We start from the raw sequence: 24,671 nt of genomic DNA, 5'->3' as shown, positions 1-24,671 counted from the left end.
AAGAAGGGGCTTACGTCAAGCATCCATGAGCAGAACAAAGCATTGTCTCAAAGGCAGCTGCAGGACTAGAACCTAACATAGGAGAATTGGGCAAGTCTCCAAGCAACTGGCACATGCCAGAGCAATCAGAACATTTCAGTGTAAATTCTGGATAATTGTTGGAGTACATACCTTGTTGGCTTCACAGTTTTATGCAGACAGAATAGCAAAAATCTGAAAAAGACATTGATTATCCTAATGCTTTAAAGACATGGTCCCTCACAAGACATTCACTATCCCAATGCTTTAAAGCCATGGTCCATCAGCCCACTTCATTAGGTGGAACATGAATGGGAAGTGATGCTCATTAATACCAATGTACACTATTTTTAGAGTTTAGATTCACTTCAGTAGTGCTCAACTGATATAAACTGCTGTAAATTCTGTACAAATTGGCAATTACAAAACTTACCAAGCTTTTCTGCTCCAGAAGAAATTAGTGATCACGACCAACAAACATGTTTAGTTCCATAAATGCTAAATAACTGACTTCAGGTACTCAAATGTTTTGCAAAATTTAGGTAATATGAAGGCAAAAAGCTCAGTACCTGCCACCAGCAGCCACTGCTCAGAAGCCATCCAACATAGGCAAGATCCAGACTCAGCAAATTGCTCAACTTCACAAAGTAAATGAGTAGCAGAGATTGTCTTATCTCTTAACCCCAAACTAAGTAATTTCACATTCTGTGTCACATCATTTATACTGATGGTTCCACACTACCATGATATATGATTTTTAAGCATTTGTGTCACCAAGTGACAGAAGGTGCATAATGGAGAAATTCCCACATTTGCTGGAAAACCTTTGGTTTGCAGCTTGTCAGTTATAGATGGAGTATCTGCATTTCAGCAATGTTTTATTTTCACTGAGGAGGTATTTTACATGAAAGAACTTTGCTGAAATGGTCTCATTCATGAATGTTTTGTTCAAGAAAACAAAAAACCTACGGCTCCCTGATTTCTGCAGTCTCACTGAAGAAAGGCTTAAATTATAAAAACTTCTTTTTCAGCTCTTTTTTCTTTTCACAGTAAACACTGAATTAGCTTTGTGACAATGTTGCACTGTCCCATATAATGAAATTTCAGACTGAAAGAGGGTAGGTGTAGATGAGATATGAAGTTCTTCACTGTGAGGGTGATGAGGCACTGGAACAGGTAGCTCTGAGACGCTGTGGATGCCTGGAAGTGTTCTAAGCCAAGCTGGATGGGGCCCTGGACAGCCTGGTCTAATGGAAGGTGTCCCAGCTCATGGCAGCAGGGTTGGAACCAATGCTCTAAGATTTAGCTTTCATATTTTCCAGATTCTGTACTGATTTAGTATAACTCTGAACTGCATATAAAGTGTTAGCAAGTTCTCTTCACAGTTTAGTTAGACAAAACAATCCTTTTCCAGCCTGAGAACCAAGGACACTGTTGCAGCTTCAGGCCCAAAAATTATAAACAACAGCAAATTGAAGAAAGCAATTTGGGAGGATGGGACTTCATAACCTGAAGGTATAATTGGACAATTAACCCCAATATGTAAATTGACCAAAACTTATAAAAGTGTGAAAACTCAGACCAGGCACCCATCTTGGGTGGAGCCACAGCCAGGCTCTTGTATTGCCCAAGGTGTATCCTTTGAAGGCCTTTTAATAAATAGCTACTTTATTCCTTCAACTCTGTCTAGACTCTCTTCCAGGCAGCCTCTCAAGGCACCAGAACTAGATGAGCTTTAAGGTGCCTTCCAACCCAAACCAATCTATGATCCCTACACTGAATGGGTACACTCACTCTGGCTGCAACCATCATCCAAAATGACCTGAGAACCCAAAGGAATCAAACATGGCCACATTTTCCCAGTGGGCAAACAGAAAGTATCCTAATGCTTAGAGTGATAATAGAAGACTAAATAAAAACTGAATCATAGGAGGAGAGGTGTGTCTGAGTGGGAGAGTAACGACAAAGACAGGTAGAAATAGAAGAGCAAGTAGCAGGATGCAGTTTGGAAAGTAACACTGTAAACATGGAGTCTTTCATCTGTTGTCCCAACAGAAGTGTGTGACATCCAAAAAGATGACAAACATCTGCTAACATTAGGAATAACACTCTGCCCATACATTTTTCAAAGCATACAGCATCCTGCAATGACCTTTAAAATGTTGTGTGTCATAATTCTACTTACTTAGCTACATTAATTTTCTCCAAGTTGACTCTGTTTTGCCTACAAAAGTAACTGGTAAGAAATGTCCTTGTGTTTATCCAGACCCACGAGCTCTGTTACTCTGTTTACTCCCCTCGTCCACTGGAGGAGCAGGAGTAAGAATGACCAGAGGGACACACTTGGCAGGCAGCCAAGGTACCTTCCACACACACTTGCAAAACAATGAAAAAAAGCACAAATTGGTTTAAATTTTTTAATGTACAAATTTATATTCACCATGTTGTAACTTTCAAACTAGGGAGGAAATTGCAGCAGTCTGCATGATTTACTCTATCCATAATTCTAAGTGTACAGATTAGAAGAAAACCCTTTTTCCTTTTCTCGAGGAAATAAATATTTCATTTCTATAATCAATAATCATTCAGCTTTCTAACAGTCTGTGAGCTATGCAGCAGCATTCTCTCTCAAAACTAGCATGTTTTAAAACTAGCATCTCTTGGGATTCCAACCAGTAGCCTTTGTTGCTCCTCATGTGCCCACACAGCATATTCAGAATTCTGCTCCAGTGACACCTAAAGACACACTTCAGTGAAAGAAGAAGCAGCTGAAGACGTCCATCTTCAGTTCTGCAATCCACCCAGCTGCCAATTACTTTCTTCCAAATGGATCCGACCACACTTTTAACCCTACAAATCAAACATCAGAATAGCAGCAATTGATAATTTAGAATGTTGGAGAAAAAAAAAACAAAACAGGTCTGCTACTCCAGCTTTGGGTATTACAAATAATGAAAGAAGCCAACAATTTCTGCACTGAATTTGCACCTCTGCTTAAACTTACAAAAATATATAGAAAAACAACCTCATCTTGATCTTAAACTTCAGATAATGGAAAAATCCATGACATTCATAGGTAAGGTGTTCTAAAATTGTTGGATCATTTAGAATTGCACCTTACACTTAAATTTGTCCAGGTTTCCTTTTCAACTAATGGATTTTGTAACTCATCAGCAGCTAAATTCAGATGAAAAGGAGAATTTACACTAAGAAGAACTGGTCATTAAGTACCTGCATCTTGGATAAATGAGCCAGTCTAGTCCTCTTGAATGTTTAGTAAAAAAGAAAGGTTTACAAGACCTCTATTTCACCCCACTTCTCTTCAGCATTTCCCCCACTTCCCTGGAAAGCAAGTCCTGCAGTAATGATCTAACCAATGCATGTAATAAGGTCATGGCTTTAATCCTATTTGATTTTCACCTGCTGCTGATGTTAGGCTTTCTCAAAAACAAAAATATCCTTTAACATATTCATATATTACATGTTTCATCAAGACAGGCACTCTCACATCTTTAATCAAGAAATGCCAGCCTTGAGTAGACAAACCATTAAACATTATAAAAAAATGAACTACCAAGGATAGTCTGCTATACTTGAATTTTACTTCCCTCACATGCTTTTCTAAGCCTTCCACTGTCAGCAGCAAGGATCCAAAAGCTATTAGCACCGCATTCCAAATTTTCCTTCACATGTAGTGGACTTCTGCATGGCCCATCCACCCATGAAGCCAGAAGGCACTGCCAAAGTGCTGATGAACTGTGTTCCAGCAGTTTGGTATTCCACAAAATTAGGGTGCAACATTGCTTTTCATAGCTACAGCTCAGCCAATCCATGGTTCTCGCTCACTCTGAGCTGGTTCAGAAGTGGAAACTGGCCTCTATTTAACAAAGTGTGAAGACAACAGATACTCTGCAACTTATTTGGCCAGTTAAGTCACTTTAAGATGAGTTTCATTAAAACTGTAGCTTTTCAGTGAGGAATTAGCCTGAAAAAATAATTTAATGGCAAGTTCATTAAATATGTTTTCACTGAATGTATTCTTTACTGTATTATTTAAATCCATACAAATACTGAGTCCGTACTTCAAGAGTCTTTAAAACAACTGATGCAAACACATAAATCAAGTGTACCTGCAGGCTGAATATCCTCTTGAACAATACCAGCTCGGTTTATTGACTGCTCATTCTCTGGAAAACAGAACAGAAAGGACACTACTAAAAAAAAAAAAAAAGAAAAGACCAGATATCTTGATTGCACCTAATAAAATAATCTTGAAAATTTTCTTAATTCGAGATGCTACATAGTAAAGTTCTGTTGAGTATCTACCTACAGAATACAAATATAGTATTCCTACCTCACTGAGAAATCAATAGCTAGTCTGTTTTGAGAGATTACAAACAATAAGATAATCATCCTCAAACAATGCCTACTGTTTAATAAAGATGCCAAAACACCAGTCATTCCTTAGTCAACACCTAAGGAATGACTAGTACTTTTAGAAGTTCATTAATATGCTCAACATAAAATGAGTCAAAATATTTTTTTTTTCTTTTGGCCAACTCCCGTTTTCAGGCCCTGAAAGATCTTGCAAACGGATTTCATGACAGCACCTACAAAATTACTGCTTGTAAACTTTGTGAAATTCAGCATCTGAGGGATATTTTCCCATACACCGGGCCTGTCTCAGGCTTTTCTTTTTTCTTGGAAAGATTCAACCACTTCCACAAAGAGAAATGGAGAAAACTATACTATTTCCCTTACTAAATGCCCCTCCTTTTTTTCTATTTCCAGTCATGCACTTCACCACCACGGTGCTACTCTGAAGCAGGAAGTCAAAGCTCAGGTGGATTCACCTTTTGCCCCCACCACTGAACTTCTGAGGCCTTTAAAAACCTGCAGAGTACACATTCCCAAAGGAAGCTCAGAACTAAGCTCACCTTTAAACTGGTATTTTTCATTATTCTATCCCAATGGGAATGCACTGGCACTACATGTTATCAGGCTGTCTGTGTACAAGCCTAATGCCACTGGAGACAGCAGTGTATCACAGTAATTGATTCTCCTTGCAAGGGGTCAGGCACTAGAGGCACATCCAGGTTCTCCAGTTCTGTTCACTGAGCATGGTAATTCCATTTCATCCTTTTTAGCAGACAAAATCTCAGGGACCTGTCTAATTCCAAAGGAAAAGGCACAAAACCCAGAAAGGGAGAACAGAATAGATTAGGGCAGCAAAGGAGACTTCCTGTAGGACATGAAGGAAAAGGATATTCAGTCTTGAGTAGAAACTTGGATAAGAAGAGAGGCAGGAAAAATGGGAACCAATCTGAGAGTTCTGGGGACACACTTGGGTTGAACATATAAGAGATGATAAATGCAGAGACAGGACACAGAACAGTCAATAGGGAGATTGCTGTGGGGCCTGCAAACAACTTGGAAGACAGGTAAGCCAGAAAAGAACAAGATTCAGTCTTGGTGACAGGAGAGCCACCTCACAGGATGGGGAAGAAACAGTCTCACAATTCAGAAAATCAGGAAATCTGTGAAAATGTCACAAAGAGCAGCTGTCAAGCCCCTCTTTGTTTTAGTTAATCCATGTGGAAAAGGCCTGTGCTGACAGCCTCAAAGTTTCATCATTGCCACTAAACTGGATAAGCTAGATACTGACAAGAAAATACTAGAAACAGCAAAGCCACCAACTGAGGTACTAAAACCCTACAAAATTATAACATTTCCATATAAAATTAGGTCAAACTCCTTTGTGCACAATTTACGGTTCATATCAACAATTTGATTATATACAATTTTTCCAAGTAGCTTTCATCTTGTTTGTTAAATTGCTAGGAACTTCTCTGAAAGTTCCTAGAGAATCGTGCAGTAAAGTCTTCTTCCAGAACACTAATGTACTTCACTTCTATAGAATTTGGGAGATACACAAGAAAAACAAGAGTGAAGAAAGAAAAGACAGCACTTCATATTTACATGGTTCAGTGTCACTCCAGGTAACTAATATTCATTCTTGCCTTTTACATGATTATTCTGTGATGCTAATCAGAACACCCAACTCTGGGGACACAGCATCCCCAAACAGAAATACTGAGGATTCTCCCAGAGCTCAGGCCAACAGAGGGCAGGAGCTTCTACGTAAGTTGTCAGACAGCTTACTTGACTGTACTCAGAAAATCCTCTGTACTCCAAAGGTTAAACACTTGGGTTCAAACACCACAACTGTGGTAGTCCACAGTCTCGCCTCAAATACTGTGATAACAAATGCTTGTGCCTCTCATACTGCAGTGATGATCAAGAAAAGCTCCTTGGAAATGAATAAAGGTGATATCAGATGGAGATTCAGCACCAGGCAGTAAGTTTAGAATCAGGTATCAAATCACAAGTTTGTGCACTTGCCAACTGTGCATCAATTCATTCCATGTCCTAAATAGACATTAAAAATCCCTAAACTGATAGGAAACATCTACTCACATAATTCACAAGTACAAAGAAGGACATTGCTCCACTAGTTCTGTCCTTTCCTTACTGCCAAGACACATTTCAAATACAGTATTTTTGGAAAATATAGAATAAGCAAAAAAGATTTAGTAATAATGTTTTCAAAGGGAACACAGAGTAGGAAACATAATTGTAGGAAGTTTCACAAACTACAATTCCTACATAGTATCCCTGAATAAAAACTTGCTTGCAAGTTAAATTTTGATGCAAGGCCAAAGCCCCTCCAATAAGACCATTAAGTTTGCTATCCATTTTTCTTTTCCTTCCTAGAAATCTTCAGTTGTCGTGGCAGATTAATCACATATATCTTCATATTTTTGGCTTGCTTAGTCTCGTAAAAAAATAAAGTGGGGTGCAAGGCTGCTTGTACCCCCCACTTTTCCCCCATTTCCTTTGTCACTATCTCACAGAAGGCGAGGAGGAGTAATGCGTGCTCCCCCTACAGAGCACCTGCCTGGAGCTGCTGAGGCTTCACACCTGGAGCTGCAGGTGCATTCGGGGCTTGGCAGGTTTTCCTGGCAGGAAAGTGGGATTTTCCTCAGGAGTCAGTTCCAGACTCAGCAGACTGAGACCAGCTCTAGCAAATCATCACAACTGGCTGCCAAGTTTTAAGTTAGATTCTCAATGGCAGCTGGAAAACAGAACTCAAACAGCTCATAGAATCATTGAACAGTCTGGGCTGGAAGGGACCTTTAAAGGTCATCTACACCACCTCTCCTCACTGAGCTGGGACATCAGCTAGATCAAGTTGCTTAGAGCCCTGTCCAACCTGATCTTGAATGTTTCCAGGTATGGGAAAACCCACCACTCATCTGGGCAATCTGTTCTAGTGGCTCACCACCACCACCATAAAAAATGTATTCCTTCTATTTACTCTGAATTTACTCTGTTTCGTTTGAAACTATTACCTCTAGTCCTATTGCAACAGGGCCTACTAAAAAGCCTGTCCCATCTTTCTTACAAGTTCTCTTCAAGTGTTCTACAAGGTTTTTCTGAAGCCTTCTCTTCTCCAGGCTGAAGAACCCCAACTCTCTCAGCCTTTCTGCATGGGAGAGGGGCTCCATCTCTCTGACCTCAACTTCTTCAACAGCGTCTCAGTCCTCTAAGGAGCAACTAAAGGATGTTGTACTGGCTAATAATCTGAAATAAGAGCAACAGCGAGCTGTATTATTTTCGTTTTCAGGTATCTCCTAGACGAGCAGAAAGCCCCTAGGGAGTCACTCGCCGAGCAGCAGTCCCGCATTCCCCCAAGCCCGGGCACAGACCGGGCCATGGCGCAGCCAGCTCCCCCCGCGCACGGACTCACTGTACTCCTCGGGCAGCAGCAGCGGCCGGAAATAAATGGGGTAGAAGGCGGCTCCCACCATGGCCACGAAGGCGCCGAAGATGCCGATGGTGCGGTACAGCGCGGCCATGGCCGGGCGGACACGGAGCGGGGCCGGAGCGGCGCCTTCCGGGGCACGGCCCGGCCCGCCGGGAGAGCGCCTCCGTGCGGCCGGCGGGGCGCAGCGCGGGCACGGGGCCGCTGCGGCCGCGCCGTCAGCCCGGCCCGGGCAGCCCGAGACGATGCGCCCCAGTCCCGCCGCCCCGCCCTAAAGCGCCTCGCCCGACAGCGGGAGCTGGCCCGGCCCGGGACTGTCCCGGTAGCGCAGCGCCGAGCCGGGAGGGCGGGGGCCGCCGCGGAGCCACCAAGGGAGTGGGCGGGCGCGGCCCTGCGCGGGGATCCCTCCAGGGCCGCCGCCCGGCGCCTGCTATACGGAGCTGCCAGGAGCCCCCAAGGAGCTGCGCAGCACGGCCGCGGCTCGGCGTCTTCTGGCCCAGCCCCTGCGCACCTGCGGCGGCGGAGCGGGGCCCTGCCCTGCCCTGCCCTGCCCTGCCGTGCCCGGGCGGCGGCCCCTCCTCCAGGAAGCCGGATCTGCCGCATCCTTGTCGCCGGGCCGGCCGCGCAGTCCCTGCCGCGCTGGGCACCGCCGCAGCAGCATGCGGCCCCCGGCCGAGCCCCGCCGGCCCGCTCCGCTGCTCCTCGTCCTGCTCACGGTGAGTGCCGTCGGCCCCGCACCTGCTCCGCGGACCCAGCCCGGGCAGGGCCGGCCCGTGCGGGGCCGCGGGTCGTTCCCGCAGCGCGGAGGGAGCCGAGCCGGGTCCGGCGGGGCTCGGGGGGCTCGGGCCGGGGCCGCCCCTCGGAGCCAGCCCCGGTGTCCGGCCTGGCTCCGCGCCCCCTGCCAGCCCCGCGGTTCCTGGGGCCTGGCTTACCGAGCTGGGGACGCCGAGCCGTCAGAGCCAGGTGTTAAGCTTTCTGCCCTGGGTGACCATAAACTTCTAGAGTGGGAAAAATGGGGGGGCCTTTGACATCTGCGTACAGATGCACGACTGAACGTAGTGCTGCACTGGCTTATGGAAACAACCGTGGGTTAGGGCCAGTTACTAAACTACTTTTTCATCTCTTGTTGCTAAGCATAGGCTCTGGTCTAAGTGTTTGTGTGCCTGTGCCATGTTGGTGCTGATGGAGAGCAGCAGATCAACACTCTTTCTCGTCATGTCTTCTTTTCACTCTTGATAAAATGTAGCATGACGTGTTGGGCTTTTACAGGTGAAGAACTGCACTTATCTTCAGGTTTTGTGCAAACAGGTGCAGGTTTCATAGGGTTTTGTGGAATGTCCTCAGGGCTGAACTCATGAAGGGTCCTGTTGAGACCTCCAGCAAATGAAAGAATACTTATTCAATCATTTCTGTATTATTACACTGCTCAAAATTGTTCAGTTTCCTAAAGCTTGCAGTGTTTGCCTCCCACATTGATTCTTATCCCAAGATCTGATGGGATTACTTGGGCTAAATCATTCAGATTCAGCAGGATTTAAGAAAAGAAAAAAAAAAAAACAAACCCAAAACCATTCACAGGTTTAAGTTGCCCCACACAACAAAACCTTTGTGTCTGTCTTGTTGAACTTTGTCTATTTCATGATAATATTTTGAATCAGCATAACTGACTTCTTTAGTGCGCTGGAAAACTTTTATATTTAAGTCTCCTAATCACACTCACTCAATGTGTCATCTTTTCATCCTTGTGCTGTCTCAGAGGCGATGCACATTTAACTCTGCCTTGTCTGATACAACAGGAAGGGAAGAGGCTCCCTCACCAAGGGGGAACATTGAGGTGATACACACTCTGTGCACTGTGTAGTGGTAACAGAGACTTGGCCATGGTCTGGAGGTTTATGGTCTGCGGTGTCTGCCAGGTCTCCATCATGTGGGGTTGCTCTGGGTTCTTTGCTCCATGCTGTTTGCTGGATGAGCCTCCAGAAGGGTAAGTTAGGTGGGATGTAACAGAAGACTCAAATATAGTTCATGCATTTTGGCAGCACAGGCCACAAGTAGTACCCAGGGACCAAAGAATACAAAGTAAAATGGGGAGCCATTTAGCAGATCAGGCACTACAGGAAGGGCACTAGATCAGCAGAGCTGAAGCAAAACTTAGCATCAGCAATTGTGTTGCATTGTGCTTAAGTGCTCTAGGAACATCATGGAAATTGTTCTGCAAAGACCTGGCTTTGGGTTTGAGAGCTTACTGCTTTGGGATCCCCCACCACAAAATTTCTGCCATTCACTGGAGATGACATGGACAAATTCATACACTGCTGCATCTTTGTTAATGAACTGTGCCAGACCCAAGCTGTCCTTGCTGGAGTCTAGTTCCCATTGCTCTGTGGTGGATAACCACTGAGAAAATTGAGAGCTGGCTCTGTGTGTGTTTTGACAGTAAGTGTGTGTGGTAAGCACACATTAGTACCCCTGTGCTTTTTAGTATCTACCTGGTGGACTTTTGCATCTTGTGATGATGACATGGCACTGTGTTCATAGTATATTGCCATCTTCCTCATGACACAGCGCCCTTATCACAAAGATTAAGCTACTTACAAGTACTCTTTATTGTAAGATCAAGAAATATTAATTATAACCATCAAATATAAGAGGTTTGGGATAATTTGTTGCTGCTTTAAACCAAAGAAGAATTGTGGTGGAAATGTAAAAGAATAGTATCTTTTGTCAAGCTCTGAAAGGTACTCAAATTAGTATTAAAATGAAGGCTCTCTCATCAACTTTTGTCTCAGTATTTGTGTATGTGTGTTATTCCAGCATATTGTAGACACCATGCCATGGGTTCCAATGGACACCAAGCTCCTATTGCTATTCCTTTTTCAGCCCCTTCAGTTTGCATAGTTTTTACAATATAAAATCAGAATATTCTGAGTTGGAAGGGACCCACAAGGCTCATTGAGGCCAACTCTTAAAGTGAATGGCCCATAAAGGGATCAAACCCACAACATTGGCATTATTAGCACTGTAACCAATATCCATTTTGTGGAGTGGGAAATAAGGCAGAGAGGAAGGCTGATGAGACAGTATTTTGGCTTTCTACAATAGGCAAAGTTGCATAGTCTTCTGTGGGTTTTTAGCATTTTATTTGTTGAAGGTGTATATCTTGGTGCTTGCATGTGTTTATCAGTGTTCAGCATCACTGCACATCTCACTTGCAGTGTCTCTTGTCAGATACAAGAAGATAAAGAGCATTTGGTTGCAAGTATGGTAAGTGGTTTAAGTGACAAGTTCCCTAGGAACACTAAATAAAGTGATCTAAAGCTACCCATCTGCTCACAATGGTATCTAGCTTCTTTGTCCAAAAGTTCTCTCATTCAGTTACGTCTTCCAGTGTCTGACCTTAATAAAGTCAAGGTCTTGAAGTGAACAGCACCTCTATGCATAGTTGTGTTCCTCCAACAAACCTTGAGCTCTTTTGCCCCTCTAAATAGGCAGGGAACTGGGGAAAAATACCATTTGATCACACAGGTGACAAAAAAATCCAAAAATCTTCATCTGTAGGAGCAAGGAGGTAGTATAGGACTTAGTTCTGACTTTTCTTAATATTTACACCCTCATAGGTCATACTGGCTTGATGTTTTTTCAGTGTAGCTCTCAAGGAGTGTCAACATATTCTCAAGAAATAAAAAACAATGTAGTTTATCATTAGGGACTTTTATTGATCTCCATGTTGGATTGTGGGCAAGGTCTAGTCCTCCAGGTACACAACACACAATTTCTATGATTAGAAATGTACTAATGACTAGGCCAAACCCTTTAAATGTTTTGAAAAACTCAGTGAAAAAGGCATCAATCCAAGATAGGTATCCAAGATAAATTTTATTTTAATTTGTTTAATCTTAGCAAAGTTAAAGGTTACCCAAGACAGATCTCATTTTTAGCAATCTTAATGACCATCTTCCCTGGTATTCCTATGTGACAATTGTGAATATCTTAGACAGACCAGGGGACGTGGTGGAACTGCTGTGCTGGTGGCTTGCCCTCAGAGCTGAGTAATCCCCAGTATCCTTGGCAGTGCATCAAGCTGGATGCTGGCTGCTAGGCAGAAAGAAAATAAGCTGTTTGAAGTTTTAGAGACAAGAACTTAATCACAGGGGATAATCCTGTTGTATGTCCAGGCACTCACTCTCAAACTATATATAATGTACCTAGCTGTGGAGAGCAACAGCTGAGCAAATTCAGCCTGCTGGTCTTGCTGCTCAGATTTCCAAGTCCATCTTCACAATAGGAACATGTCAAAAATGAAACACGTTACAAATATTAATTCATTGTCAGGAAGCCTTTGTTGTTAGTTTGTCCTTCAGGGACCTGCATGACAGGTAACAAAATTAGCTAACTTTTTTAGAAGAAGCAGAAACATCAGGCTGTGGCAATCCTAGCAAACAATGATACATAATGAATGTATGCCTGTACATTTTTGTGCACACTCCTCAGGCCTGATCCTAGGAGCATGTTTGAATAGTGTGACGTCTAAGTCGCTATCTTAGACCGGATTCCACTTGCACAGGGCTGAAGGATACACCCTGTAAATACAGTTTGTTTGTAGAAGCATGTGTAACTTTGAGACCTTGACGTAGGGACGTTGATGCCATTAAAATCTTGATGGTGGCTCTCCAGTAATCCGTGTCTACTTGCTGGGTAAAGGAAACCTCATCTTTTGAAGTAAAAGTGTGGTATATACGTGCCTGTGCAGTGTTCTGTTATTATTGTGAGTGTGTGAATAATCACATAGATTCTCTGGTTAACATCTCTGTGTTTTGGGTTTTCTTCCAGAACTTTGTGCTGTCCTTTGGAAAGGAGACATTACAGACAACAGCAGTTACTCCACAGTTTCAGAAGAATGTGGATTATGTAGATTTTATCTATTTAAACATTTTAGAAAAGAAAGTTCTTAACAATTCTGAGGTTTCAGTTCAATATTTATGTTCTAAACCTTGTATTGTCAGTTTAGAAGCAGTAGCTTCCTCCGAGTTCAGGACTGGTGTGCCAGTGTATAGAAGGAGATGGAAGGATGAGAAGAACCTTTATGTTAGCAGAACTCGACAAGTACACTTGAAATTTCCAAGCATCATGGTTTACAGAGATGATTATATCATCAGAAACTCAATAATAGTGCACAGTGTGATACTGTACGCATGGATTAGCCACAGATCAGCTAGCAGCTATGGTGATGAGCAGAATGAAGACTACCAGGCTGCAGTTGCCAAGAATTACACATTTTTAGAGGCAGTTCCACCCTTTGAACGGCCATATAAGGATCACAAAGTTTGTCTTCAGTGGGGTGCTGACTATTTGTGGATGCTCCAGGCCAATAGGATACCTCAGTGCCCTCATGAAACTGGTAGGTGCAATGTCACTTTTTTTCCCCAAGGAAACAAATAACATCTCTGGTAAGCTGTTAAAAAATGCCAACTGGTAGTAAATAGTAAATATTACACACAGTGGTTTACTTGGGAAGCGTTGTTGAACATGTAATCTCCATAACTGTGAGGTTAGAGTTGCAAGTTGCTGAAGCCATCCTGCTCTTCAGATTGTTTCATCACAGCTAGCCTGGAGGTTGGTGGCCGCCTGGCCCCCTCTTTTCTAAGCATTTTCAAACAATTTTAGTCAAAACCCACCAGAGTTTGTGAACATTATTCCTTTATCTTCAGATGGAGTTGTTCAGTCCCTTACTGCATTAATGCAGAATCAGTTCTGCAGTTCATGCACACATAATTTTCACATAAGTAGTTTTCCTTCTGTTTAAAGTGATGGCCTCACACTCAGAAACATATTTTCAAGTCTCTGTAGTCAGCTAAGCTTTACAGACCCTCTTTTTTTTTCCCTAGAACCATTATGAACAAGCATTTTAGAAAAAAAAAGTAATAGTTTTAAATAAAAAATCATGTATTGCCAACAGTACAGATTACAGAAACAGCATTGCTTTTTAGATTTTTGAGTCCTTTTTTTTCTGCCTGCCTATCTCTAGCTTTACACTTGCTGACAATGTTTTTGCTCTCAGTGAGTGCTCAAAGCAGAACCTAGAAGGAAAAAGAACATTTGTTTCTAAATGGTTCTCTCCCAGAAAATCCCATAATGGTATTTGTGTCATTTATTCTCACTACACTGGCATGTAAGTGCTCTGAAGAAGAACTGGAAACATCTTGTTTCCTTTAAGGGCTTTCTAAAATACTTGTTGGAGACAGCATGTGATATCTGACAACACTGTGAAACATCTTATTGTCTGTATTATCTATTTCTATTACAGATTAAATCAGTTTAATAGACAATAGAAGGAAATAATATTCAAATTTTGTTTCTTAAAATAATGTAACAATTTGCTCAGGGTTTGGTTTATCTTATTGTTTTCTTGGTGGTTTTTTGTCTGGTTTTTGGGTTTCTCTAGGCAAGCTGATGATATCTCATGGCCTTGAAGATTTTTCTCTTTTTTCTTAGGAGGGGCATCTTTATCAGTTTTGTTACAGGATTATCCATATCAGTTAAGAATAGAATTGGTATCTATGCATACATATAATATAGAGAGGCACAAATGGAGAGCAATTCCAAGAGATGTGGAGAAATGTCACTTAGGCATAACCAAAGATAGGTTGAGATGTAAGTGAATAACATTAAGTAGGACTTGTTTACTAACTGGTTCTTTAAGTATCTTAGATTTAAATAAGTCTGTTCTTTCCCTGCTTCTAATTTTATCTGGAAACAGGATCAAATTCACTTTTTGTGGGTTATTTGGTCCAAGACTGTAATGTATTTTACAGCAGCAAGTGAATTTTTGTCTAAGGACTTATTGAGAGTTTGTGTTAGCTTTAAATCTGTTGTGTGATTTAAATGTTCGACTGTAGGAATGTGAGCTAATGAATTAGTTTTATGCTTTCTGTCTGTCAGATTAAAAAAGACTGTATTTTGCAGATGGTGTCCATGTTCTCGAATTTATATATGCTTCCAGTGGGGAAAAAACAGGAATTGTGAAGAAATTTGAACAGTTTGAAAACAGAGAACTTGAGACAGTCAGACAACACCAGGTTGATTATCCCATGTAAGTACAGGCAACTAAGTGAATGGGACTGTATTTGGTTTTTGAAGGCTATAGAACGTACTTAAACTCTTGGGCTTTACCACAAATTCAAGGAATACTGCCTACTAATTTCATAAAAGATGCAAAAGGAGCCTAGTTAGCAGTTCCTTCTAATTCCAGTTCTGGACAGGCTTAAGCTGAAGCTCAGGAAGATACTTGCAGTATTTGTTAGTGCAGTGCTGTGTAAGAGATGCCACTGAAGGTGTAACAGGTACAATTAGGAGGGTGAGTTAGCTGTTACCTGCTGCCACGATCAGACTGCTGTCTCATGACTAACTAGCCTGGGGTTTTCTGCATTACAAACAGATCTGCATTTCTAACATTGTTTGCAGACCAAGAGCAGAGTAGGATTTCTTGCAAGGGCAAGCAGCATGAAGCAGCTTTATCACTATAAATTCCCACTCTAGTTTATTTTGCACCTGACAAGCAACTGGATAGAATCCTGTGCCTAGATAAGTCTTCCAGCTTGAGCTCACTCCATTTCCTTCTACCATTGCTGTGTAAGCTTTCCTATTTTGACAGGAGTACAACTCCTTATCCCCTGCACACTATTCAGTTACAGAGGAATCGCTCTTGTAAGGTCATCTTGCTCTGCTCTGGTCCCCCTTCCCAAAACTGTCACAACTCTCCAGTCATATTTTGCAACTTCAGGGGAGTAGAGATACATAAATAGACCTCCCTTCCACCAGATGCTCTCACCCTGGCAACATTATTGCAGAAGTAGGAAATAATTACAGGAGCTGGGACTTGCCTTCTGGATTGCATTTGGCCTGTGGCCTCAAGAAGAGTGCCAAGATGGCTTGCCAGAGAGCACAGGTTGCATGCAAATTCCTAGCTCTCAAACAATAACTGAAGCCATAAATACAGAGTAATTTTTAGCTCCTGGTCTCTTCTGGATGAGTGACAGCCTGCTGCTCTTTGCCCACCAACACAGTGCATCCTGCTTCTGGTACAGAGGCACTTAAGCTCTGGTGTAGAGTATATGGAATAAATTTATGCATCTTTTTGTCTGCTCCACATAGTTCTTGCCTTCAAGTTCAGTGTCTTCAGTGTGCTGTGTGCTGTGGTTGTGTGACAGCCTGGGGTAGTTCTGTTAGGAAGAGGAAGAGAGTTCTTCTCTTCAGTTCTTTTTCAGTTCTGTGTATGTGAGCAGTGGTTCCCCACTGTACAAAAAGGTAACAGAAGTAGATGAATCTAACTGAGATACTTGTTTGGCTTCAGTCAGGGATTTGTAAAGAAAGGGAGTCCGAGATACATAATTTTTCTTTGAGCCTGCAGCAAGAACAGGCTGGGACTGTAAGGGACTGCTCAAGCTGTTTGGCACTCTGCAGCAGTGGGGATATGAAATGAGTCAGCATTGTCCAAAACTCTGTCCCAAGAAATGTGTCCAGAACAAACACAGTCTCAGACTGGCAATCAAGGATTAAATGGAGACCGAGGCATTTGAGTTTGCTGGATTGGCAGAGATGAAAGTTGAAAAGAGCAATATATAAGCATGAACACAGGAGCAGTATTTCTAGAAGCACAGTGTTTGCCTGTAGGTCCTAGCAATCAATATACAAGTGGTTGTCATTTACAAACCTTTCTGCCACATCCATATACCATCTCTGGAGAAAATGGTATTATTAGCTGTTTAAGGCATAGTTTCCATTAGAGAAAACTTAATCATCCTTGCATTTTTTTTTTTTAAGGAGAGCAGGTGTTAGGCTTTCAGACCTACAGTGGTTTAGTTTAGGAGAAGATACAAGGTACTTGTGTTAAGCAATTTTTTGATAGAGAAGCAAGGCAAGCTGACCCAATCCTAAAGTATTATAAACAAATGTTGACCATTTTTATTAATTACAGAAATGCAAAAATTTACTATCTCTTTCTAAAAGTCACTAAGAAAAGTGAACTATTTCATCAGATATGATAATAATTATAGTGCTTTGCTGAATTATACACTGGAGGTACAATTTTCAAAGTCATTCAGCATTGACCTAACTGCTGTGGCAATGTTACAGAAATAAGTGTGATCAAATTTCTGTTAAGAGCACAGAAGCAGATTTAGTCTGGCACAGAGGAACTCCTTAAAATTAGATATTGTGGTATATATTCTGCTTTTAGTGCCTCAGCCAGGTTTGAACAGAAATTTCTAAGTACATAGTGCTGTTGGTGTTTGGTTTTTTATTTTTCACTGTTCCATAGTTTGCAGAGGCTCCACCTTTATTCATCCTGTGATACTTTTGTGACAGCTGTTCATACCCATCTGTACTGTCCAGAGAATGGACTAATTTTTAACTGCTTCTCACAAGTCTGTTTTCACGGTTCACTTTTAGTACAGAAGACAGAGCTAATAGTTTTTACTGGCTTTGACAATCAAGGTGACAACAGCACACATCTGGGGGCTTGGTACTGCTCTGTGTGGGGGAGGTTGGCTCCAGTTTGTCTTGGTGGTGTTTTCAGTTCCTGGATGGTGTAGGATCTGGAAGTAGCTCTGACCTGGCATTCTGGAATTGATTCAGATAGCATTTCCTTACTCTCTTCTCCTGTTTGTTACCACAAAAGTCTGTGGTTAGAGATCAAAGATCCAAAAGTTTTAAGTGTGGTTTTTCTGAAGATTTTTACTGTAGAGGATGTTACAGTGTTCTGTTCTATTCTGAAGATTACATGTGTGACACAGGTTTGCTAAATTAAAGTGAAATGCATGCTTTTCAAATTATATAGAGAGCTTTCTCATCAGGAGTGGATTTTGTGTTTGTTTTTGCTCATACAGGTTCACCATTTCAATCTGGCTATATCTGCTCCATCACTGTGAAAAGGATCTGTGTGGTATACTCTATTTTATTGATTCAAAAGAAATGTATGGTACTCCTGCTGTATTTCTAAATGAGGAAGGTAAGGGATATTACTAATGGCTTTCAGAAGAGGTCTAATACAGTCTTTATCGATTTGTGCCTAGGAATAACATTTATAAAAATGTATTATCAGACTTATTTTGTGAAATTGATCCCTTGCAAAATGCTTCTTTTTGACTGTAGCATCTCAGTAGGAAAGTAGCCACTAAATTAACAGGAGAAAATGTAGTAGTTGCATAGCATCTAATCTTCACTAACTTCAGAAATGTCTGCTTTGTCAGGAGAATAGCCTGAATCTTTCAGCCAGGAGCATACACTGAGATTAAACAGTCTCACCTCAATGAACAAGCTTTCTTATTATTACTGAAGTAATAATAAGATCCTAATTCCTGATCTTAATTCCTATATATACAACATGAACATTTTTGATAATTGGAAGTAGCCTCAGAAAAAGTCAAAGTCATTCAAGGTCTTGCCTACACTGCAATGTGTAGGCAAGAACCAGTCTGTTTCCCTGATCCAGAAGAAAGTTAAGAGGTAGCACTATCTTAGTCTTGCAACACTTGCAGTGGGGGCCTGTTGTTGTCAGAAGAGGGCTGGGAGCTGGCTGGCAGGCTCGCAGAAGAAATAAGCATGCAGAGTTTTAAAAGGGTACACCTGGCATTCTCATAACACATTTTTTTCCTCCTTCTTTAAGAGTTTGACAACTGACCTCTTCCTCACTGTCATTTTTGTCATTTTTCATTTTCTCTGTCATGTAGCCAATTTCAATAATGTATCCATTATAAACTGGATGTTTTTGTGTGAAGAACAAAAAAAATGGAAGTTACCAGCTTAATATGAGATTTGCCTGGTGAGGTTTTAGAGCCAGTTTTATTCTCAGTGTTACCCTAGATTATCAAAGTAGCTTGTTCTGATCTTAAAAGTTCAGACCATGAGTGTGGCTTCTCCAGGTCCAAGAAGTGGAGGGTAGAGTCTCCTTGTGCTTGATCATTGCAGTCACATGCCACCAGTTGAGTGCTGAGTGGATGCCATTGTTTACTGGTCCCTTGTGCTGTTTACTGCAAGCCACAACTGCTTTCTGATGTTTGAGATCAGCTGTGACAGCCTCCCTTAGGTTTAGTCTGTTCAGTCTGTTTCACCCTGGTTTTCAGCCTGTGGTTTCCTGTGGGAGCCTGGGCATCAGCATCTGAGCTGTGTACCTGAAATGTGGAGCACTGTCTGTGGGGCTCTGAGAGCTGATGTATGGCTTGGTGGTGCCAGATTTCTGTTGTTGGTGAGGAAGAAGGTGAAGAGGACAGAATCACTGTGAACAAAGCATTAGTAAATCCATTCTTGCTGCTAATGTTTCTGTGGTGTTTGTTTCCTTTTTCTTCCCTTTTTGCTCTCAGGTTATGTGCATATTCAGATGCATCTCATGAGAGGGGATGACCTTGCAGTGAAAACTAGCTTCAGCCTTCCTCTGAAGCAGTGGTTTCGACTGGATCTCTCCTTTAAGGGTGGACAGGTATGCTTGCCACTGAATTACAAACTGACAAACTCCTTAATAGCTGAGGCTGAGACAAACACTGTAAATTCTACATGCTCACATAGCAAAAGAATGAAAAATCTAAAACTAGAAGTTGTGAGGGGATGTTCAGACCATCCAGCTTTGGAAAATCAACTTTGATTGATTGATTGAGTTGGATTGGGTGCATCCTCAGCAAGTTTTCCAATGACACCAGGCTGTGGGGTGTAGTTGAGAGGCTGGAGGGAATGGATGCCATCCAAATGGACATGGACAGGCTGGAGAGGTGAGCCCATGTGAACCTTGTGATTTTCCACAAGTCCAAGTGCGAGGTGTTGCACCTGGGTCAGGGGAATCCCACGCACAAACACGGGCTGGGCAGAGAGTAGATTGAGAGCAGCCCTGGGGAGAAGGATTTTGGGTTGTGGATCAACAAGAATCATTGAATCATTAAGGCTGGAAAAGACCTCAAAGATTATCAAGTCCAACCTTTGAGCAAATAGCACCACATCAGTTAAAACCACAGTGCTGAGTGCCACATCCACTTGTTTCCTGAACACTTCAGGGATGGTGACTCCACAGTTAACATGGGCAGCCTGTTCCAGTGCTTGACAACTCTTTCAGTGAAGAAATATTTCCTAACATCCAATTTAAACCTCCCCTGGAGCAACTAGACAGTGTAGTAAATGTACCCTATAACATTTCTTTTATTGTGATTAATGTTTTGTGCTCTTTTAGATTGAAGTAAGCAGTGTTGGGAAGAATTTGAAAAGACATCATCATCAATCTTTTACGTAAGCAGCATTTTCTCCTTTGTGGAGTAATAGGTGTGTGTATGTTCAGATGCAGAGAATGGGGGAAGGATAGCACAGTTTATAACTGAGATTCTAATTGATTTTGAAAATGTCTGTGGTCTTTTTCTACACTATCCTTTCAAAACCAGCTTGCTTTACTGTGCTTACATTAAGCATGAGCTGAGTATTTTAATGCCATGAGTTAATGTTGTGTATGATCTAGTACTAGAGTCTGATAACCCTCACTAAAAACTGATTGGCAGGTCAGTGGCATTAAGATCAGTCTTCAAATGAACTTTTGGCCTTACTGAAGTCTAGTTTTGCTGTTGCTGTGAGGGGTAGTATTTCAGCAGGGAAATTCTTACTTGTTTTGCTTAGTTAGAGAGCAAAATTTCTACCAAAAGTATTCACACTCTGTCTATGTAGAAATATAGAAATATAAAAATTTCTATGTAGAAGTATTCTATGCAACTGAATATTTTTAAATGGGTTTTTAATTGGTTTCTTTCACTGTAATTTAAGATGGACTCTTTCTTGTGCAAATAATTCAAAAATGCCACTGTTAATAAGGGAACTATGTAACAGTGAACTGCATGGCAGACTGCCAGACTTCAGGATTGTTCCTTCTCTGCTGTGCTTTAAATCCAGAAATTGATAAGTTGCAGATGATAACTCTAGGAGACTAATAGCTTAAATTTTCATATGCTGATTTTAGAAAAGTGAAAGGGAAAGGTGGAACTGAAAAAAATGAGCTTAAATAATGATGCCTAAAATATCAAAAGATACTTACAGGTCAGAAAAATAAAACACCCCTGTTGGTTTAATATGTTTGTAGACAAGGAATTTGTTAAATTTACTCCATAATTTGTCACACTAAATTGCAGAGTCAATTTTGAGAATAAACAAATTACAAAAGAAGAAGATACTTGGAATAAGCTTAAGACCGTCAGTTGCAGAAATTCTGAGAAATACTTATTTCTCTTTCTTCTTTCACAGTACCTCTAGATAGTCAGCTTACTTCTCTTTCATGTTCTCAAGTTTTAGGGAAGATTTCTATTATGATGACACTGCTGGATACTTTGTTCTTGGGGGCAGTGGGTATGTAAATGGTATTGAAGCCTTCTTTGGACCTGTGAAATACTATCGCCTCAATGTGCTGGAAACAGAACAGGTGAGCAAGGGCACTACTTGGAAATGCTGAAATATTAGCAGCCAACTATGACTGAGTATATTTTATTTTTTCAGATGGAGTGCTCATCTGGTGATAAACTAGCTATGAAGCACAATAGCATCTGGGAACATATGTCATACATGATAATTTTCTTTTCAAATCTAGCAACATTAGTTACCATTTCAAATGCTAAAAGATAATACTTAAGGAGTTTTTGTAGATCTATATTTAATAATATAGGTACAATTATAATAATATAATATATATTTAATATATTTAATATTTTCACTATTGCTTTGTTCCCAGAGTTTCTGATGATACAGTGTTGGATATATTTGATTAATCTGTGGTTTTGATGAAACTGATGGTAAAAGTTGCATGGGTCTGGTCAGTTTTGGAAACTGACCAGAATCTTCTGTGATTTTTGGATTATGATGACCATTTAAATAGGCAGTGATCTACTGGGGTCAGCATCAGACTGTCTGACACACTAATAGGGTGTGCCAGATAAGCTGATTGTAGTGAACAATCTGTCTCCTTTTGTTATTTGTGTACAGTGCATCTTTCTAGCTGAGCATACACAACAACAGATGCTGGAGATGCCATTTATCCATCATTTACCTTTTTACAGATTTCTAATCCTCTTCATGACAAAGACACAGTGGAACAAATTGAGCTTTACTACGAGAGATGTATGGACATTCAAGAAATAGTTTATGATTACAGATATATTGTAAGACAAGGCGAAAAAACACACAGAAGTTGTAAGTGTTGATCTATGACATGAATCTTAAACTGTCATCTTTGGAGACCTGTTTTCTTTCCTTTAACAATCTGAATATTGATCATCAAAAGTAAAATTAAATTCACCATAACAATTTGAAGAGTTTAGTCTTATTACTGGTAGCTAAAACTGGGGTTTTGTCCTTGCAAATACTTTTGTGTCATGGAATAAAAACTTAAATCAATTATCTTGATATGTCTTCTCTAATAAGAGAGGTGCCTAAAGGGACAAAAAAATACTCTCAAGCTTTCATGTGTGTTATGCTATTTCCTTTCTTCCATTTCATTTTCAAAATTACCCTAAAGGAAAATGGGTGGATTTTGCTAGACTGTTTCTGCCACAGTTGCCTAACATTCAGTAATCAACAGGCTTCTACCAAAGTGTCCACTTTGGTAAAAGGAGAATGACATAGCTTAAATGTGTGCTGAAAACTAGCTTATGTTTCTAATTTGAATTAGATTGAATGTGTTGTGACTAGATTATGGAAAAAGAAACCTAAATGTATTTGTAAGTGGCCTGTGCTAGCTGGGTGAGTTTTTAGCTTTGTGTTAAGGGTGTATTCATCTTGTCCATGAATTTTGAGTTTATGAGAAAATTTTTTTTCTGTCAGAAACTTCTTTTGAAGACCAAAAAGTCAGCTTTCCTATCTTAAATATGTTGCTTTCTCTAGGTTACTATGAAAACTATTATTTGGAGTTGATTCACAAATATGGAGAAAAATCCAAATGTGATGCTTTCATGTGGGGAAAAGAGCTCAGGGAAAAGTACCACACTTTGTTCAAACTGTTACAAGAGATGGATTTCAGTAGTCCAGATGGTAATCATGTTTCTTTTTTTTAATTGTTCTTAAATATCTCAACAATATTTGTTGTGTAGTTTAGTATTATTTGGCTTAATTTGTTATACATGTTTTTCATATTAGCTAACTTAATAAAGGAGTGTTTAGTGGGTTATACATTGCAATATGCTGCAGATGGAAGGATGGCTTACTAGGTAGAAAGAATTATAGAAATATCCTTATTTTTTAGTGGTCACTTTGAGATGATCTTTTGGATTTTTTTCACTCTTCTTATTCAGTAATACCTTATTTCTCTAGGAATTTAATCTGCATTGAGAATACCATTCAGCTTGAGAAATAACATAATCTATTATTCTGTCTGTTAGTTTCTGGGGAATTGGTTCCTAATTTGAACTCTTACAACAACTGTGTGTTCTATATTTTATTTTTGGTGTTAGAAGATGGAAGTGATACAGTTGTAGAAGTTGGCCGAAGGATATTTGAGAAGGTTGTGAAAGGTCTGTCCAGTGCCAATGGCCTCAGCAATTTGGGCTCCTCTGTCCCTCTCCTGGTGGATTCCAGCTGTTGTGGATACCATAAGGCTTCCTATTTCCTTGCAGTTATATTTGAAACAGGCCTTGGGGTGCCTGTGGATCGTATAAAGGTACCATATTTAACATGTGCTGTTATGTCTGTGAAATTAATTACCTTTAAAGACAGTTAAGAAATGGGATGAGCCATTGAATTAAAAAAAGTGAAATGGCCCTCAGATCCAAGTGGTTGAAGGGATTCTCCAATAAAGCTACTAATAAATACCCTTTATTTATATCTTTAAATATAAAAGCAGTGATATCTTTATGAAGGCCTGGTGGTGGGAATCTTTGTCCTGCTCAAGGAGAACAAGGACATCAGTGATATAATAAAGATCTAAAAATGGTAGTAAAGTGAACAGCACAGAAAGTACTGCTTTTCCCAGTCACTGTGGAGCCAGGATGAGTAAGATCCCTTGAGTCACCCGCAGTGATTTGAAAACAGGTGGGAAAAAAGTCCCAGATCAGGCAAATCTAAATTGGAAAGGTTGCATAGTACAGTCAGGGAAGAATTCTGATTTTAGAGTGTGCAAAAATGTGACACTGAGTATATTATGGTCAAATGAGCAAGGGTAACCAAAGTAGAGCAGTTTTCTTTTGTAAAAAAGTGACTGTGCTTCAAACTGAGCAACTGCAGAGTTTGAGAACTCCTGACCTCTTAGGCAGCTTGCAAATAACTGAAATGTTTCAATGTGTTCTAGGTCAAATAAAGGGAAGGTGTTTATATGTCAGGGGAAGAATGCAACACTAAAATTGCCAACAGATACTTAATTGTGGTATAATAGTAAAATATAAAGAATAGCAGATCTGTCTGTTGCAGTTAGAGGACATTAAACCAGAAGAACCTCTTACAGGCCAATCAGAAACAAAGCTCACCTGCAGTTCTTCAGAAACAAGAAACCTTAAACAGGAACCCTTTTTATACCCTAATTATAGAGTATACAGTGCTTATTATGGAGGCTGAGTAATTTCATCGTTGGATCTGCTTCTGGTAGTGTAGGAAACAATTTAATATCCAGCACAGATGGGACACCATTGGTTTTCTTGCTGTGCAGGTGAAAAATAATAGTAGTGCTGAAAATTTTTTTGGCAAGTGTGGTGCATAGACCAATTAACATGTATCTCAAGGGAGATTTGTGCTGAAACCTTATCAGCCATAGATTCCATCCTTCTAGTCCTGTCAGGTCCCTAGGGTAAGATTCTGAAATGCTGTTTGTTAGCTTCCATATGTTTCACAG

General features: G+C 40.8%; 2 protein-coding genes across 3 annotated transcripts in view; one reads left to right on the top strand and one right to left on the bottom strand.

Moving 5' to 3' along the window:
- Positions 1-2,421: 2,421 nt before the first annotated feature.
- Positions 2,422-7,973, bottom strand: SMIM20 (small integral membrane protein 20). The gene is made up of 3 exons (XM_063157747.1): positions 7,829-7,973; positions 4,149-4,205; positions 2,422-2,868 (listed from the first exon to the last, which is right to left on the bottom strand). The coding sequence occupies exons 1-3, from the start codon at positions 7,935-7,937 to the stop codon at positions 2,831-2,833; spliced, it is 204 nt and encodes a 67-aa protein (XP_063013817.1). The 5' UTR covers positions 7,938-7,973; the 3' UTR covers positions 2,422-2,830.
- Positions 7,974-8,492: 519 nt separating this feature from the next.
- SEL1L3 (SEL1L family member 3) overlaps positions 8,493-24,671 on the top strand; it is a 37,458-nt gene continuing 21,279 nt past the window's right edge. Inside the window, exons 1-10 of one of the 2 annotated variants that reach the window (XM_063157746.1) lie at positions 8,493-8,559; positions 12,674-13,241; positions 14,807-14,933; positions 17,728-17,849; positions 19,201-19,316; positions 20,055-20,110; positions 21,149-21,281; positions 21,913-22,045; positions 22,736-22,882; positions 23,305-23,507. In XM_063157746.1, coding sequence (XP_063013816.1) covers positions 8,503-8,559; positions 12,674-13,241; positions 14,807-14,933; positions 17,728-17,849; positions 19,201-19,316; positions 20,055-20,110; positions 21,149-21,281; positions 21,913-22,045; positions 22,736-22,882; positions 23,305-23,507 — 1,662 coding nt within the window. In that variant the 5' untranslated portion in view covers positions 8,493-8,502. Of the gene's footprint in view, positions 8,560-12,673; positions 13,242-14,806; positions 14,934-17,727; positions 17,850-19,200; positions 19,317-20,054; positions 20,111-21,148; positions 21,282-21,912; positions 22,046-22,735; positions 22,883-23,301; positions 23,508-24,671 lie in introns of both variants that reach the window. The other variant, XM_063157744.1, reaches the window with a different exon arrangement.

This window comes from Melospiza melodia, chromosome 5, assembly GCF_035770615.1.
Source record: "Melospiza melodia melodia isolate bMelMel2 chromosome 5, bMelMel2.pri, whole genome shotgun sequence".
Classification (NCBI taxonomy): Eukaryota; Metazoa; Chordata; class Aves; order Passeriformes; family Passerellidae; genus Melospiza; species Melospiza melodia.
Note: the sequence above shows the minus strand (reverse complement) of the source record. Positions and strands in the feature narration are given on the sequence as shown.